We start from the raw sequence: 15274 nt of genomic DNA on the forward strand, positions 1-15274 counted from the left end.
TAAACTTCAATCAGGTAACACCCCTAACTATACTCAGCCAGACCCCCTCTTGCTATCACAGATCCCCCAAAAAAACGATATTGGAAGTTCAGATCCTGGCAGGAGACGAGTACTGGACTGCTGGGCAGGGGGGGTTCATGTCCCTCAGGTTAACTGGAAACCTTCACACTGTTATAGCTGTATAACGGAACCGTGACCCCAGAATGTACTTGTGTGCTTCCGTCAGAATACCGTTTCCTTCAGTGTTGAACATAGATATCAGATATTCTAGCCACCCTTCATACAAAACTAGCCGAGAATAGCTTGTATAAGATCTGGAACATTTATTGAACAAACTCACACTGAATATATACCCCACCAGGTCAGGTGCCTGATAACATTATCATATGCAGAAGAAATCGTGTCCAAAAATATAATTAACATATCTAAGGAACAATCAACATAAACAGTATTCTACTCTCCCTACTTTTTCATCGAGTTCATGAAGTAAAATACACATTATTATAAGTGTAAACACATCCCCACAGTAGGCAATAGGTGATTTAATCAGCACAATCAACAATGTGTGGAAGACAGGTGGTTGAGCTGATGACATTAGCATCTGCCATAAGTCTGACTGTGCAGAGCAGTACCCTATTGGCAATAGGCAGCTAGGCCTTTAACATTGATTTTAAGCCTAGAGTCCCAGAGTCAGTGTTTCTTGGGGAGATGTGGATTTGAATCCAAAGTACCATTACTCCAAGGGTCCCCCCAGCATACACCCCACAAAGAGCAGTGTTCCCTCACAAGCCAGGGCACATAGTCAGTAGGCAAGAGTCTAGCCTGCAGTCCCCTCCAAAAGCCCCTGTTCTGAGTGAGTTTGTCACAAGCTGCTCCTGGTGACATCCTAGGAGAAGCGGGTGACCAATATTTCATTCTGGAGTACAGATTTTAATTATTTGCTGCATTGTAACATTATTTGATACTACCAGCACATATACAATACTTGTTTCACCAGTATCAGTTTTAGGCTCCGTTCACATGTAGGCGTTTTGGGGCGTTTTTGGGGAGTTTTTCTGCTCTAGGATCAGCTCTCAAAACGCCCAACAAGACAAATCCTATTCATTTCAATGGCCCCTGTTCACATCTGAGCGTTTTGTTGCTGTTAGCAAAACGCCCAACGCTCAAAAAAGTACATGAGCTTCTTTTTGGGCAGATTACAGGCGTTTTCCATTGGTCTCTATTCAATCTAAAAACGCCTGCACAAAAAACGCCTGTAAAAACGCCTGTAAAACGCCTGCAAAAACGCCCATAAAACGCCTGAAAAAACGCCTGAAAAACGCCTGTAATTAGCAACGCCAAGATGTGAACGTAGCCTAAGGCTACGTTCACATCTTGGCGTTGCTATTTACAGGCGTTTTTTAGGCGTTTTTTCAGGCATTTTTATGGGCGTTTTTTCAGGCGTTTTACAGGCGTTTTTGTGCAGGCGTTTTTAGGTTGACTAATAACCAATGAAAAAAAATAAAAACACCTGTAATCTGCCCAAAAAAGAAGCTCATGTACTTTTTTGAGCGTTGGGCGTTTTGCTTAAGGCTCCGTTCACATGTAGGCATTTTGGGGCGTTTTTGGGGAGTTTTTCTGCTCTAGGATCAGCTCTCAAAACGCCCAACAAGACAAATCCTATTCATTTCAATGGCCCCTGTTCACATCTGAGCGTTTTGTTGCTGTTAGCAAAACGCCCAACGCTCAAAAAAGTACATGAGCTTCTTTTTGGGCAGATTACAGGTGTTTTCCATTGGTCTCTATTCAATCTAAAAACGCCTGCACAAAAACGCCTGTAAAAACGCCTGTAAAACGCCTGCAAAAACGCCCATAAAACGCCTGAAAAAACGCCTGAAAAACGCCTGTAATTAGCAACGCCAAGATGTGAACGTAGCCTAAAACGTCAAAACGCTCAGATGTGAACAGGAGCCATTGAAATGAATAGGATTTGTCTTGTTGGGCGTTTTTTGAGCTGATCCTAGAGCAGAAAAACTCCCCAAAAACGCCCCAAAACGCCTACATGTGAACTTAGTCTAAGGGTATATATTGCTCTGGTAATACAGTCGACCCCAGCCAGTTCACAGCCTCAGTCGTTTGCGGATTTTTCCTTAGAATCTAACTAATAATTGTAATATAATTTACTAATTTTGTAACATAAATAATAATGTAAATTCAGCCACATTTCCATATAAAATATAATACTGTATACATTTTTTAGTACTGTAGAAAGAACACAAAGCAACCGTAGAGGAAAACGTGGACTGGAATAGTGAAATACCCCTGTACCCAGAAGCGGGAGGTTTGAAAGTAGCCAATCTGAGAGCATTATTCATTTCTCCTTGCTGCTGCCCTGTGAAGCATCTCCAGCAGATACAGCCCAGCATTTCCACATCATAACAGTTTACTGCGTGTAGCTATCTTGAGTGTTTCGCTGCGTGTTCTCGTGTTTTTCATTTTGTGCTTCTCAAAGCCCCAAGATGCCAACCAAATGCCCTGCACCTTTTTATAGGCATTTTTTTAATCACATCCAAAATTTGCGTTTTTTCACAATTAGCTGGTGCTCTAGGAACGTAACCCCCACAAATTTGGGGGGTCGACTGTATAGCATTTATCACTGTAGTATACATTTTGCCTTTGGTTTTAAGGGTTTGAGGTTATCAGTAGGTGGGAGTTAAAGTTAAATTGACACAAAATAAAAAAAAAAAAAAAATGTTTTTTTTTTTTTTTTTTTACATAAAGTCTGTTTACTGTTATTGCCAGGATTCCTCTTTTTCAGGCTACTGGTCCCTCAAGGAGCACGTCTTGCTGAATGAATCCACAGTAATAAAAAGCCCTGGGCCATAACCTGTGTGTATCAACCACAACAATCTAAAATGAGAGTACAAGCTTCAGCTACAGTCCCCGCCCACTGACCAAGTTCTACTAACATGTTTCACCCTGATTAGGTTCAACTCAATAAGCCCAGCTAGGGTGAAACGCGTCAGTAAGGCTTGGCCAACAGGGGGGTACTATAGCTGAAGTTTGTACTTTCACTTTGAGATGGAGTTGATACACAGAGTGAGGCCCAGGGCTTTGTTTGACTGAGAAAAAAGCTTCCATTTGAGACACGAAACAAAAGTAAGAGAGAGGCAGAAGGTACATACATTCTACTTATATTTAAACATACTCGGGTTGATTTACTAAAACTAGAGAGTGCACACTCTGGTGCAGCTGTGCATGGTAGCCAATCATCTTCTCAATTTCAGCTTGTTAAATTAAGCTTTGACAAAACAAACTGAAAGCTGACTGGTTTCTATACCGAGCTGCTTCAGATTTTGCACGTTTCAGTTTTAGTAAATCAACTCCTCTGCATTTATTCTATTTTATAAAAAAAAAAAAAATTGAGGTTAGTGTCACTTTAAATATAGAATATACCGCTATTTTTTTTTATTTACGTGTGTTTTTTCTTATCTTTTTTGCCTGAGGTCCATCAAGTCTGCCCTATTTACACAGTATATACTGTATACACGAAATATAGTATACTGTATGTATATATATATATATATATATATATATATATATATATATTTACAATATACTGTATATATATATATATATATATATATATATATATACACATCCGGAAAGTATTCACAGCACTTTTGTTATTTTACAGCCTTATTCCAAAGTGAATTCAATTCATTATTTTCCTCAAAATTCTACAAACAATAACCCATCGTGACAAGGTAAAAGAAGTTTGTTTGAAATCTTTGCAAATTTATTAAAAATAAAAAACGAAAAAAATCCCATGTACATAAGTAATCACAGCCTTTGCCATGACACTCAAAAATGAGCTCAGGTGCGTCCCGTTTCCATTGATCGTCCTTGAGATGTTTCTACAACTTGATTGGAGTCCACCTGTGGTAAATTTAGTTGATTGGACATGATTTGGAAAGGCACACACATTTCTATGTAAGGTCGCACAGTTAACCCCTTCACGCCGACCGAATGCAAATATGCGGCTTTGGCTTCAGGGGGTTTTATCGGGGTGATGCCTGCAGCTAGAGCCATCACTCCGGTAACGTTGTTTAGAGCAGACAGTGGGCTTTCTTGTAATGACAACTGATGCGGCTGAGCAGCTGCTCTTGTGCCATTACAAGGAGCGGGAGGGAACGTCCCCCCTCCCGCCGCTTTCCACCTCCTGGGAGACCAAACGGGACATCAGTCGGCTGGCTGAAGACCCGAACGAAGCCGCATTCGGCTCTGATCGGGTCTCTGATGTAAAAACATGGAAGCAAAGTTATGACATCACTTCTGGGTACTGGATCCTTAAATAATAAATGACAGCATTCAAAAGAGCCAAACTCTGCGTTTTGAATGGTTTTAAGTGCAGAGAAGGGGTTTGAGGTCTTTGAGTCTCGGTTCACACTATAGCGATGACAGACATCGCATGTGATTCGGAGCGTGCTGCTTTAAAATAAACATGCGATGCAAATTCAGCCATACAGAGTATATGGCTGAATTCGCATTGGATTTGGAAACAACACGCACAGGACCCTCGGATCGCATGGTGGTTCACACCAATGCCATCTGATTAATGTCCGAACTGTCAGTTCGCACTGCGATATGCGAACTGATCTGGGGGTGTCGTTAACTTTGTATTGACACCCCCAGTGATTCACATATGGCAGTGTGAACTGCCTGAGACTTGAATGCGATGCGAGAACCCGCAGTGGATTTGCAGGGTTCCCTCATTGCATATATGTGAACCGCCACTTAGACCCCAGATCCCTGCATAAGGAGTACTTTTCACTGCCTATTACTATCACAAGGGATGTTTACATTCTTTGTGACCGTAATAAAAGTTTTAAAAAACATTTTTTTTAAATGGACAGTGTAAAGATAAAAGAAATAATTAAATAAAATAATTAAGAAAATTTTTTTTTTTAAAGCACCTCGTCCCTCTGTGCCTGCGCGCAGAAGCAAACACATACCCAAGTTGCGCCCACGGTGTTCAAACCACACGTTAGATTTCGAGGCAGCACCTTTTCTTCAGAGGCTCTGAATAGAGGCACTGCCTCGAAACGCGTAAGCCTGTATAGCTTTGGGGGACGTTTGAATCCCGATCTCGATGCTGAGGATTTTATGCTTTGTTTGATGTGCCTTTTATCAAGAACTCGTTTGTGAGTATTTTTAATCTATTCTTTTAATAAACCTGCTTTAAGGATAATGCACTAGGCCAGTGTGCCCTTGTGTTTGTTTGTCGTTTCATAGAAATACGATGCTTTATATCTCAATTGTTCTCCTGCATTGTCACCACCAGGTAAGAAACTATAGGTGGCTGTTTCAGCAAACATTACACAGGCCATGCAGCCATTGCTGGAGTGCATGTAGACAGGAAGTTGCTGTTAAGAAGTTGCAGGAGATTGGCAACACTGAGATGTAACATAGAATGGATAAAAGGAATTTATGGAAAGCAGAAATTCATGAAAAAATGGCAAATGTTTATCATACATAGCGCACAGAGGAAGCTAAATTAGGGTTTACACCTACTTTTTAGAGATAGTGGAGGAACAAGACTGTTATACGTACTTCAGCAATGCTGCATACATTTTCTTTCCAAACTTCTCTTTCACTGCCTGAGCCGTGTCCCTGGAAAAACACAACAGAAGTCATAATGATAATATTGATAATGATAGTGTGTGACTGTGGTGGGACTTTAAAGTGTAAGCTCTTCCGGTGCAGACTCGTATGAATGGCTCCATGTTCCCTCTACACCACTATTGAATATATCAGAGTTAATAATAATAATAGTTTGTGACCGCTGTTGGACATTAACCCCTTACCGATGCCACCTCCTCTCCCTTTAGGAGGTTCTAAATGCCAGGAGGCGGAGGTGGGCATTCCGATCACGCAACCCCTGTAATTGGCTGTTACAGCGGTCACATGATCAGAAAGCTCCCATTTGAAAGCATGCGTTAGAAGCTTTCCGGTACCCACCAGTCTCTGTGCTGGGAGTGTGCAGGGCGCACACTCTCAGCACAGAAAAATGTTTACATAGGGCCACATATATTCGACCTCTGCGCGTTCAAGCCCACCCACTGAGAGGCCGCATATATACATACGACCGGTGGGAAGACGTTAAAATGTAAGCTCCTCTGGTACAGACTGATGTGAATGTCTCTGTGTTCTCTGTACAGCACTATGGAATATTTCAGAGCTATATAAATATATAATAATATTAATAATAATAGTTTGTGAGTGCGATGGGACATTGGAGTGTAAGCTCCTCTGGTGCAGAGACTGATGTGACTGGCTCAGTGTTCTCTGTAGAAGATACTACAACACAGAATAAGTGGAAGAGTCCTTACCAGAGCTGTTTCCTCACTGCCTGACCTTTTAGGGTCTCCACATTGAAATTATTTGTCTTTGTCGGCATTATAAAAAACACCACAACAGTCACATCACTCCGATGGACCTGAAAAACAAGAAAGAGGTTCTAAAACAATTGGCACACTCTAAAATCTGATGGCTTTTGTGTTTATTTCTGACAATTGAAGGACACAGACTAAATCAATCATCAACCTTTTATGGGTCCTGGATCGCTCTTCCACTGTGTTCCCAGCTCCTCCCACCAGCTCTGGCCTCTATATCATGTTTATCATTGTTAGAATATGCATTCACCTGCAATTCAGCAGGTGGGGGAGAGCCGGGTATTAGAGTCCCTTAGAGACACAGGAAGCATATGTCTATGAGGGTCTTATTCATCCAGGTGATGGTATTGTATATCTAGTACTAGTTAGGCACCTTCAAGTCGTCTTGTTCTGTAATGCTGAAGACTTTTCGTAGCTTATCCAAAATACTTCTTCAGTTTAATAGGACTTGAGAAGTGGCTTGGATAAGATACAAAACGTCTTTACCTTGAAAGAACAAGTCTAGTACAAGAAGCATAAAATATATTTTGTAGGTGTACTGACTCATTAATCCCTGCCTTTATTGCTGGTTGGAAATATGAAATAAAAGGACATCTTTCTTTAAAGTAAACTTACTTTGGCAATATAAATAAAGCATGCGATAAAAAAATGATGTGAGCAGATATGATCTTCACTGAAATTCTGTCAGGACTGGGCTCCTGCTATTTACGAGTAGTTCTTTTCTTTCAGTGCTCAGAAGCTGCTCAGCTGTCAGTTAAATACCAGACACTCATTGTTTCCACAGTGACTCAACTGGTTACCATTACCTGCCTCATTAGTCCAGCCTACAGCCAGCCTCTTTTGGCTATTTACACAGCTTTGCTCATTTCCTCCATGCCCTTGTGTGGTCTATGATCTCCATTGTGGGCCTGTGTATGACTTAGCCTGGCTGACTTCTCTTCTGATACCTGTTCCTGTTTTTTTACTCGCTCTTTTTTTTTTTTTTTTTTGTGGTTTTTGACTATGTTCCTGTACTTCGGTTTTTTATTTTTGCTGTTTTATAAAAAGGTGAGATTTTAACTGCATTTTTTGTCTCTGCCAGGTTTATGGTTTAAATATGTAAAATTAATCAGTAAGCAGCTGAAGTTATGTGCAACTCTTGTAATAGTCAGGCCTAGCCCCATATTTTACTTCCAAAGCATCTATTTTGGCCTTAAATGTGATGAGACCACCTCAAGGACCCAATTAAGAGGTTCAGGAGAAAGTGGGGAAAAGCTCTGCACATATCTAACCCATCTAAAGGATGTTTTTTTCTCAAGCTATAAGTACAGCGAACGGTTGTTTGGCCCAATCTGGATTTAACATTCATCATTTGGAGAAGATGATTAATTTTTTTACCTCAATAATTCATCCTCTGATTTCCATGGAGGACATGCTCACTCGCATGTCCTTGCATGGCCTGTCATGTACAGTGGATCTAAGACGGTGAATATGCCTTAAATGGCTCTCTCTTTTCAACTTTTGACTTTATTGTTTGTTTTATTTGTAACCATTAACTGTTTAAAGAAGAGCCTGGATCTTTTATCCCTTTTGCTTGTATTGATACATTGTTATATTCTGCTCCACATCCTGGAGATTCAGAGGACATAGTGGTGATCAGTCTCTGAACACTACGCAGTCTGCGTCATGCAGCCGGGGGCGCTGTGCATCTTGGTTGAGGGATCTCTCTTTTCTGCGCACTCATTATCTTTATGATTCTCCCCTCGGCTCAGTCTTATCATTGCGGCCTCTTTATATATCAGAAAGCGAGTCTCGTGGTGGAATGCAGGATCCTTTAATAGCCTGTGCTGAGTTTTATTCACACTATATTATTGACTAGAAAATCTGCATTGTATTTCTTTTGTCATGAAGGACACAGGCTAGTCAATTCTATATGATCATGTACTGGTCCTAAAGAGAACCCTAAACATTTGTTTGTTAACAAAGTAACATATCAGACATGACCCTCTTCTCATGGCAATCACATACTTGTTAATTATAGGGTAACAATGCCAATTTCAACCAGAAGGGCAAAATCCCCAGTTATCCTCTCATCTCTGCAGGTGTCCACTGCTAGGATAAGGGCCGCTGATAAGGCAGTACAGCCAGCCATCCTGTACCGGGCCCGGGCTTCAGTTTGTGAATAAACAGGGAGCGTTCGAGTGCTTTCATTCATTGTCCAGTGCAGCTAAGGCTGCAGAGAAAAGGAGTGGGGACTCTCTGTACTCAGTCCCTTTCCCTGTCTCAAATGTGATACATGGGGGGTCTTTTTAGACCCCTGTGACGGTACTAACCATCACTATGAGTAAAAACAGATAATTAATGGTTTAAATTGCTTCAGATGGGACGGCCATATTTGCCAGCAAAATCTCCATATAGGAATATAAAGATTTATTCCCATTTGCCATGAAATCTGTAATTCCTAAATGCTGTGTATATTACATATCTTTCAATGTCAGAAAGGTTTTCCTTTTGTTTGTGTATTGGGAGGGAATGTGGATTGCCCTGTTTCATTGTTAAGTGCTAATGACCTCCCATTGTTCTGTCTGTCTGCCTTAAGAGAAACGTATTATGGGATGTATAAAGATATGAGGATTGGATGCTAAGGGGGAGGGGGGATTGTCCCGCATTGTATATTTTTGTGTACACTGTATGAGAGTGTAAAACTCTGTTCCGATTGGATGGTGAATGTTGAGTACAGTCTTCAACAAGGTCCACCTGGGTGGTACCTTGTGGGTGAAAACTGTATATAAGTCTGTTCAATAAAGTTGTTCTAGAGTTAGTTCACCTTCAATCTAGAGTCTTGTCTCTTATTGGGGGAATCTGCTGCAAGGGATTGCTATGGTCTTCCACACTCCCTTAGAGAATCACTAAACTCTTGTAAGAGCTTGTGTAAGAGCTTGTTCTGCTGCACTCTCTGGGGAAAGAGAGGTTCACCCACAGGAACCTGGAGCCCTGTCATAGGTCCAGGGTGAGTAGGAGATTGCGAGAACCTAACCAAGCTGCAGTGGTTCGTGGGGTCTGAAGTTGTTACGGTGTCTGGTGGAGTGCTTGGAGCCCTTGGAAAGCACTAGGAGCATCTGTCAACGGAGGTACTCGGTCTGGGGTGCCCTGATCCGTTACAACCCCTAATATTGCACCAAAGCCCCCCCACAAGGCTGTTAAAGAGAGGGGCCCTGTCAGGTAGGTTGTATGGGGCCTTGTATGTTCTAACAGCAGCCCTGGCTTGGAAAGTGCCAGGTGGGGCCATGACAGAGGATCAGACTTACCCGTAGAAGGAAGTTGAGCCTGGAAAGAGCCTCCAAGAAAATGTCTGCCCCTTTGTTGGAGAATTCATATCGGCCGGCAATGAAGAAAAAAAAAGTCTTCTCCAGACTGAAATCCAGATGTCTAAACAGAGGAAGTAAAAGAAATACAACTGCATCTTTATTTGATTAATCCTATGGATAACAACAGATGTAACCATGTCTTTATTAGATTCATTCTATGGGTAATAAGAGACACAACTGTATCTTTATTAGACTCATCACATGGATAAAAAGTAAATAATTTTGTACATTATGCTTTACAATACCTGAAATTTATAACAACTGGATTCCTTTCCAAACCACTATGATGTCGTGTTCATGTTTCATGTTACAAACATCTCCAGGTTGATATTCTTGGTGGTGTTTTGCCATAAGAACATGATTTGGTATCCCCTGACATAGTAAAATATTGGGGGTACAGTGTTGTTCAGAGCTACAGAGGAAAAAGATTTGGGAGTGCCTATTTCAGATTTCAAAATGAGCAAGAAGTGTGACCAGGCAGTGGGGAAAGTGAGTAAAATTGTTGGGTGTATCACTAGAATAATCCCCAGCAGGTGAAAGAAAGTGGTCAAAGGAACGTAATGTGTACAGTCTTGAGGAAAGAAGGCAGAGGGAGGACATTATGGAAAACTTTAAATATGGGGACATGACCTCAAACTAGCAGGAGGAAAGTTCAAAACTAACATTGGACAGTATTATTTTACAGAAAGAGTAGTTTGATCAGACTTACAAAATTCTAAAGTGAGAAAGATATAAAAATGTTTTACGACATGAAAGTCGCATGGCCCACACCTCTGTAGCTCTATATCGGCAACAGGAAGATGGGCACACAGTTGCTGCATCCACCTAGACTCCAGTGCCAACATTCACAGCTACAGTATCTCACAAATGTGAGCACACCCCTCACATTTTTGTAAATATTTTATTATATCTTTTAATGTGACAACACTGAAGAAATGACACTTTGCTACAATGTAAAGTACTGAGTGTACAGCTTGTAAAAGGGTCCTTTCACACGGCCGCTCCATGTGTCCGCAAATCATCCCATCCGTTTGCGGATGATTTGCGGACATAATGTAAGTGAATGGCATTGCGGATGTCAGCGGAATACCATCCGCTGACATCCGATTTTCCTCCTTTCAGTTCTGTTCCGTTTTTTCGAATGGAACAGAATCCTATTTTTTCATCCGTGTAAAAAACGGAAAGGAAGGAAAATCGGATGTCAGCGGTGTCATCCGCTGACATCCGCAATGCCATATACTTACATTATGTCCGCATACCATCCGCAAACGGATGGGATGATATGCGGGCACATGGAGCGGATGACACAAATGTCATCCGCTCCGTGAAAAAAAAAAAAAAAAAAGTCCCGCGGCGGACTTAAGCAGCGGAGCGGCCGTGTGAAAGGACCCTAACAGTGTAAATTTGATGTCCCCTCAAATTTGCTGGCAAAAAAAGTGTGTACACCCCTAAGTGAAAATGTCCAAATCGGGCCCAATTAGCAATTTTCCCTCCTCTGTGTCATGTGACTCATTAGTATTACAAGGTATCATGTGTGAATGGGGAGCAGGTGTGTTAAATGTGGTGTTATCGCTCTCTCTCTCTCATACTGGTCACTGGAAGTTCAACATGGCACCTCATGGGAAAGAACTCTCTAGAATCTGAAAAAAAATTATTTTTGCTCTACATCAAGATGGCCTAGGCTATAAGAAGATTGCCAGGACCCTGAAAGTGAGCTGCAGCACAATGGCCAAGACCATACAGTGGTTTAACCGGACAGCCCTCACCATGGTCGACCAAGGAAGTTGACTGCACGTGCTCAGCGTCATATCCAGAGGTTGTCTTTGGGAAATAGACATAGGAGTGCTGCCAGCATTGCTGCAGAGGTTGAAGGGATGGGGGGGTCAGCCTGTCAGTGCTCAGATCATACGCCGCACACTGCATCAAATTGGTCTGCATGACTGTCGTCCCAGAAGAAAGCCTCTTCTAAAGATGATGCACAAGAAAGCCCGCAAACAGTTTGCTGAAGACAAGCAGACTAAGGATGGATTACTAGGACCATCTCCTGTGGTCTGATGAGACCAAGATACACTTATTTGGTTCAGATGGTGTCAAGCGTGTGTGGCGGTAACCAGATGAGGAGTACAAAGACAAGTGTGTCTTGCCTGCAGTCAAGTATGGTGGTGGGAGTGTCATGGTCTGGGGCTGCATGAGTGCTGCCGGCAATGGGGAGCTACAGTTCATTGAGGGAACCATGAATGCCAACATGTACTGTGACATACTGAAGCAGAGCATGATCTTCTCCCTTCCCAGACTGGGCCGCAGGGCAGTATTCTAACATGATAACGACCCCAAACACACCTCCAAGATGACCACTGCCTTGCTTAAGAAGCTGAGGGTAAAAATGATAAACTGGCCAAGCATGTCTCCAGACCTAAACCCTAATGAGCATCTGTGGGGCATCCTCAAACGAAAGGTGGGGGAGCTCAAGGTCTCTAACATCCACCAGCTCAGTGGTGTCCTCATGTAGGAGTGGAAGAGGATTCCAGTGGCAATCTGTGGTGAACTCCATGCCCAAGAGGGTTAAAGCAGTGCTGGAAAATAAGGGTGGGCACACAAAAAAATTGAAACTTTGGGTTCAATGTGGACATTTTAACTTAGGGGTGTACTCACTTTTGTTGCCAGTGGTTTAGACATCAATGGCTGTGTGTTAAGTTATTTTGAGGGGACAGCAAATTTTCACTGTTATACACGCTGTACACTCACTACTTTACATTGTTGCAAAGTGTCATTTCTTCAGTGTTGTCATAGAATGAAATATTTACAAAAATGTGAGGGGTGTACTCACTTTTGGGAGATACTGTATGTCCTTTTGGCAGTCAGATGATGAAGTCTCGCTCATCATGCTGCAATCTGTGCAGTGCAGAGAAACTGAAAGATGCAGCAGTGACAGTGAGGCCCCCATTTATTAGCTGCAGCAGGCAGACAAAGACAAGAAGAGCAGCAGAAGATTGAAGCTGTTTGCTTGTGTGTAGTGACACTTTAACCTTGTGATCAATACCCATAGAAGTGGCCGCGGATGAATTCCTGGATGCGAAACTTGTACATGGCGTGCAGGTTCTGGAATTCATGCATGGCGGAGAACTTCTTTATGTTTAATCCATTCGGAGTAATGACATCTGTAAGAGGAAATATGTAACTATAACAACATGGCATTATGTATGAACATGGCACTATGTATGAACATGGCAATATGTATAGACCAGTGTTTCTCAACATTTTTTCATTCAAGGCACCCTTTAAAAATTATGGACAGTCTCGAGGCACCCCCAATTCTAAAATGTAAAAACTATTTGCATAACGCAGCAATATCCGCACACATAGGGCACCCAACGTTAGAGGCGATGTATTCTTCCAAAGCCAATACACTTTTGCAAACTGGTACTGACTAGTATTCCAATGTTTCTTTTCTCCCTCAGTTTTTCTCCATCACCCCAACGCCGATGGAGAGAGGCAAGGGAGGGTCAAACAAGGATGCTATGCAGGTGACTGACATCTTCAATATCAACCAATGATACCATTGGTCGTTAGGATGCCGGCAGCTAGAAGTTTGTAATGGTGTACCATGAAATCCTGTGGCTTTGTGTAACTAAAAGGCAGGTTTTATCCACATGCTGGTTTGTATTTTTACCATTTTTGGCAATTTTTAGGCATTTTGCCAAGGCACCCCCTAAAACCTCAAGGAACCTATGGTGCCTGGGTGGTTGAAACAGGCTGGTATAGAGGCAGCACTTTGTATGAACATGGTACTATGTATGAACATGGTACTATGTGAGTGTTTTTTTTCTGGTGGAGTGTCTAGCAGTTAAACACATACCCCTATCATTCTCTCATCATGTCTTCTCTGCTTTCTTACAGGTAATGCTGCTGTCTAAGAATCCATGTTAACTGTCACATTGTACTGACACTGCAATCTTTAGGGTAAATAATCTAAGAGACTTTTGAACTTGTCTATTGTGGTGATCAATTGATTTTTACTTCATTTTGCCTTTTATATTCAAAGAATCAATTATCTTTTATGACTTTGGCCTTTGTCTGTGGCTGGTTTTGTTTTGACTATTCCCCTTAAATGAATGTGTTCCATATTAGTTCCTAATTTAACAATTGATGAATCCTTCCCAGTCCCATCTCCCAATAAATTTAGATCAGCTTATGGGGAAAGCCACAGTCAGGGTATTTTTCCTATGTAAGTATTTTTTCTGCAGGAGTGTTCAGTGGTAGAACACAACAGTTTAACTAAAGCAGGATAATTCAAGTAGCAAGAAGATACAACAAAGAAGTTTGCTCCACTCTGGACTGACTGCAAGCAAACCAACATTTGGAAAGTATCTCTTACAAGTCTAATTCCTACTCAATCTACCCTTTAATGTGACCCCTCTACTCTTCCTACTCATATTAGTATACTCTGTTCTCAATTCTTTTTTCTTTACCCATTTTCTGTACCCCAAAGCTTGTACATATTACCACCACTTCTACCCTTTCTACAACTGTTATCATCATTTCTTGCAAATACTTAACCCACATGCTGCCCCAAACACCAGAACAGGGAGGTATATGCACTCATAAACATCCCAGCCCCATCTTACTTTCCTCACTCTATTAATCTCTGGGGATAGCTCCCCTAATCCTGGCCCTCCAGTATCTCACCCCCACACCGGCACCCTCCTTCCTCCAGCAATACCTGCAATCCACTTAGTTTCTCGAACCTTCTGCTCCCAAAATCCACCCCCCTTCTCCTGTGCCCTCTGGAATGCTCACCTCTGTCCGTCCTTAACCTTTTTGTCTCCCACTCTCTTAAAGTGATTGTAAACGATATTGTAAAATAAGCCATTCAGGTTAAAATAGAGATGAAAGGCAAAACATTTGTGTATAGATATAAAAAAATGATAAAAATTTTTTTTCCCTCTTTTATAAGTGATCACATTCCCTCTGTTTTTAACTACATAAGAGCTGGGGGAGAAGAAGAAACAGCACACTGAGCTTCCCAGTAAATGGCTGTACAATGGGGGCGTAAAAGGACAGGTCTGATCATTGGAGGAGAGCATACTGAGTTCCCAGCATAGCTAGAAAACTAGCGCTCCTGCTTAGTGTGGTCAGTTTTTAATAGGAAAGCAAGGGGACCAGCAGCAACATCAGGGATTAACATAAAGAAAGCAATACAAAGAGAACAGGATACTTTCTCATACAAGTGCATGGTACAGTTGGCACATATCAGGAATATGAAGTTGCATAGTTTCATAGTTAGTCAGGTTGAAAAAAGACACATCTGGCTCAACCAATAAAAAACAAAAAAAACAGTAATGAAAACCCAACCATACAATCCCATATATACAATCCTATACCTGCAGTTGATCCATAGAAAGGTGAAAAACCCCAGCAAAGCATGATCCAATTTGCTACAGCAGGGAAATAAAATTCCTTCCTGATCCCCCGATCATCCCTGGACCAACTTTA

At 41.7% G+C, this 15274-nt stretch overlaps 1 protein-coding gene across 1 annotated transcript in view; it reads right to left on the reverse strand.

Moving 5' to 3' along the window:
- Positions 1-15274, reverse strand: part of GYS2 (glycogen synthase 2) — a 127722-nt gene that overhangs the window by 37272 nt on the left and 75176 nt on the right. The window contains exons 6-9 of the mRNA XM_082255031.1: positions 12822-12939; positions 9722-9842; positions 6372-6478; positions 5593-5652 (exon numbers count right to left, since the gene is read on the reverse strand). Coding sequence (XP_082111157.1) covers positions 5593-5652; positions 6372-6478; positions 9722-9842; positions 12822-12939 — 406 coding nt within the window. The remainder of the gene's footprint in view (positions 1-5592; positions 5653-6371; positions 6479-9721; positions 9843-12821; positions 12940-15274) is intronic.

This window comes from Pelophylax lessonae (assembly GCF_965119305.1).
Source record: "Pelophylax lessonae genome assembly, chromosome: 4".
In the NCBI taxonomy this organism is placed as follows: Eukaryota; Metazoa; Chordata; class Amphibia; order Anura; family Ranidae; genus Pelophylax; species Pelophylax lessonae.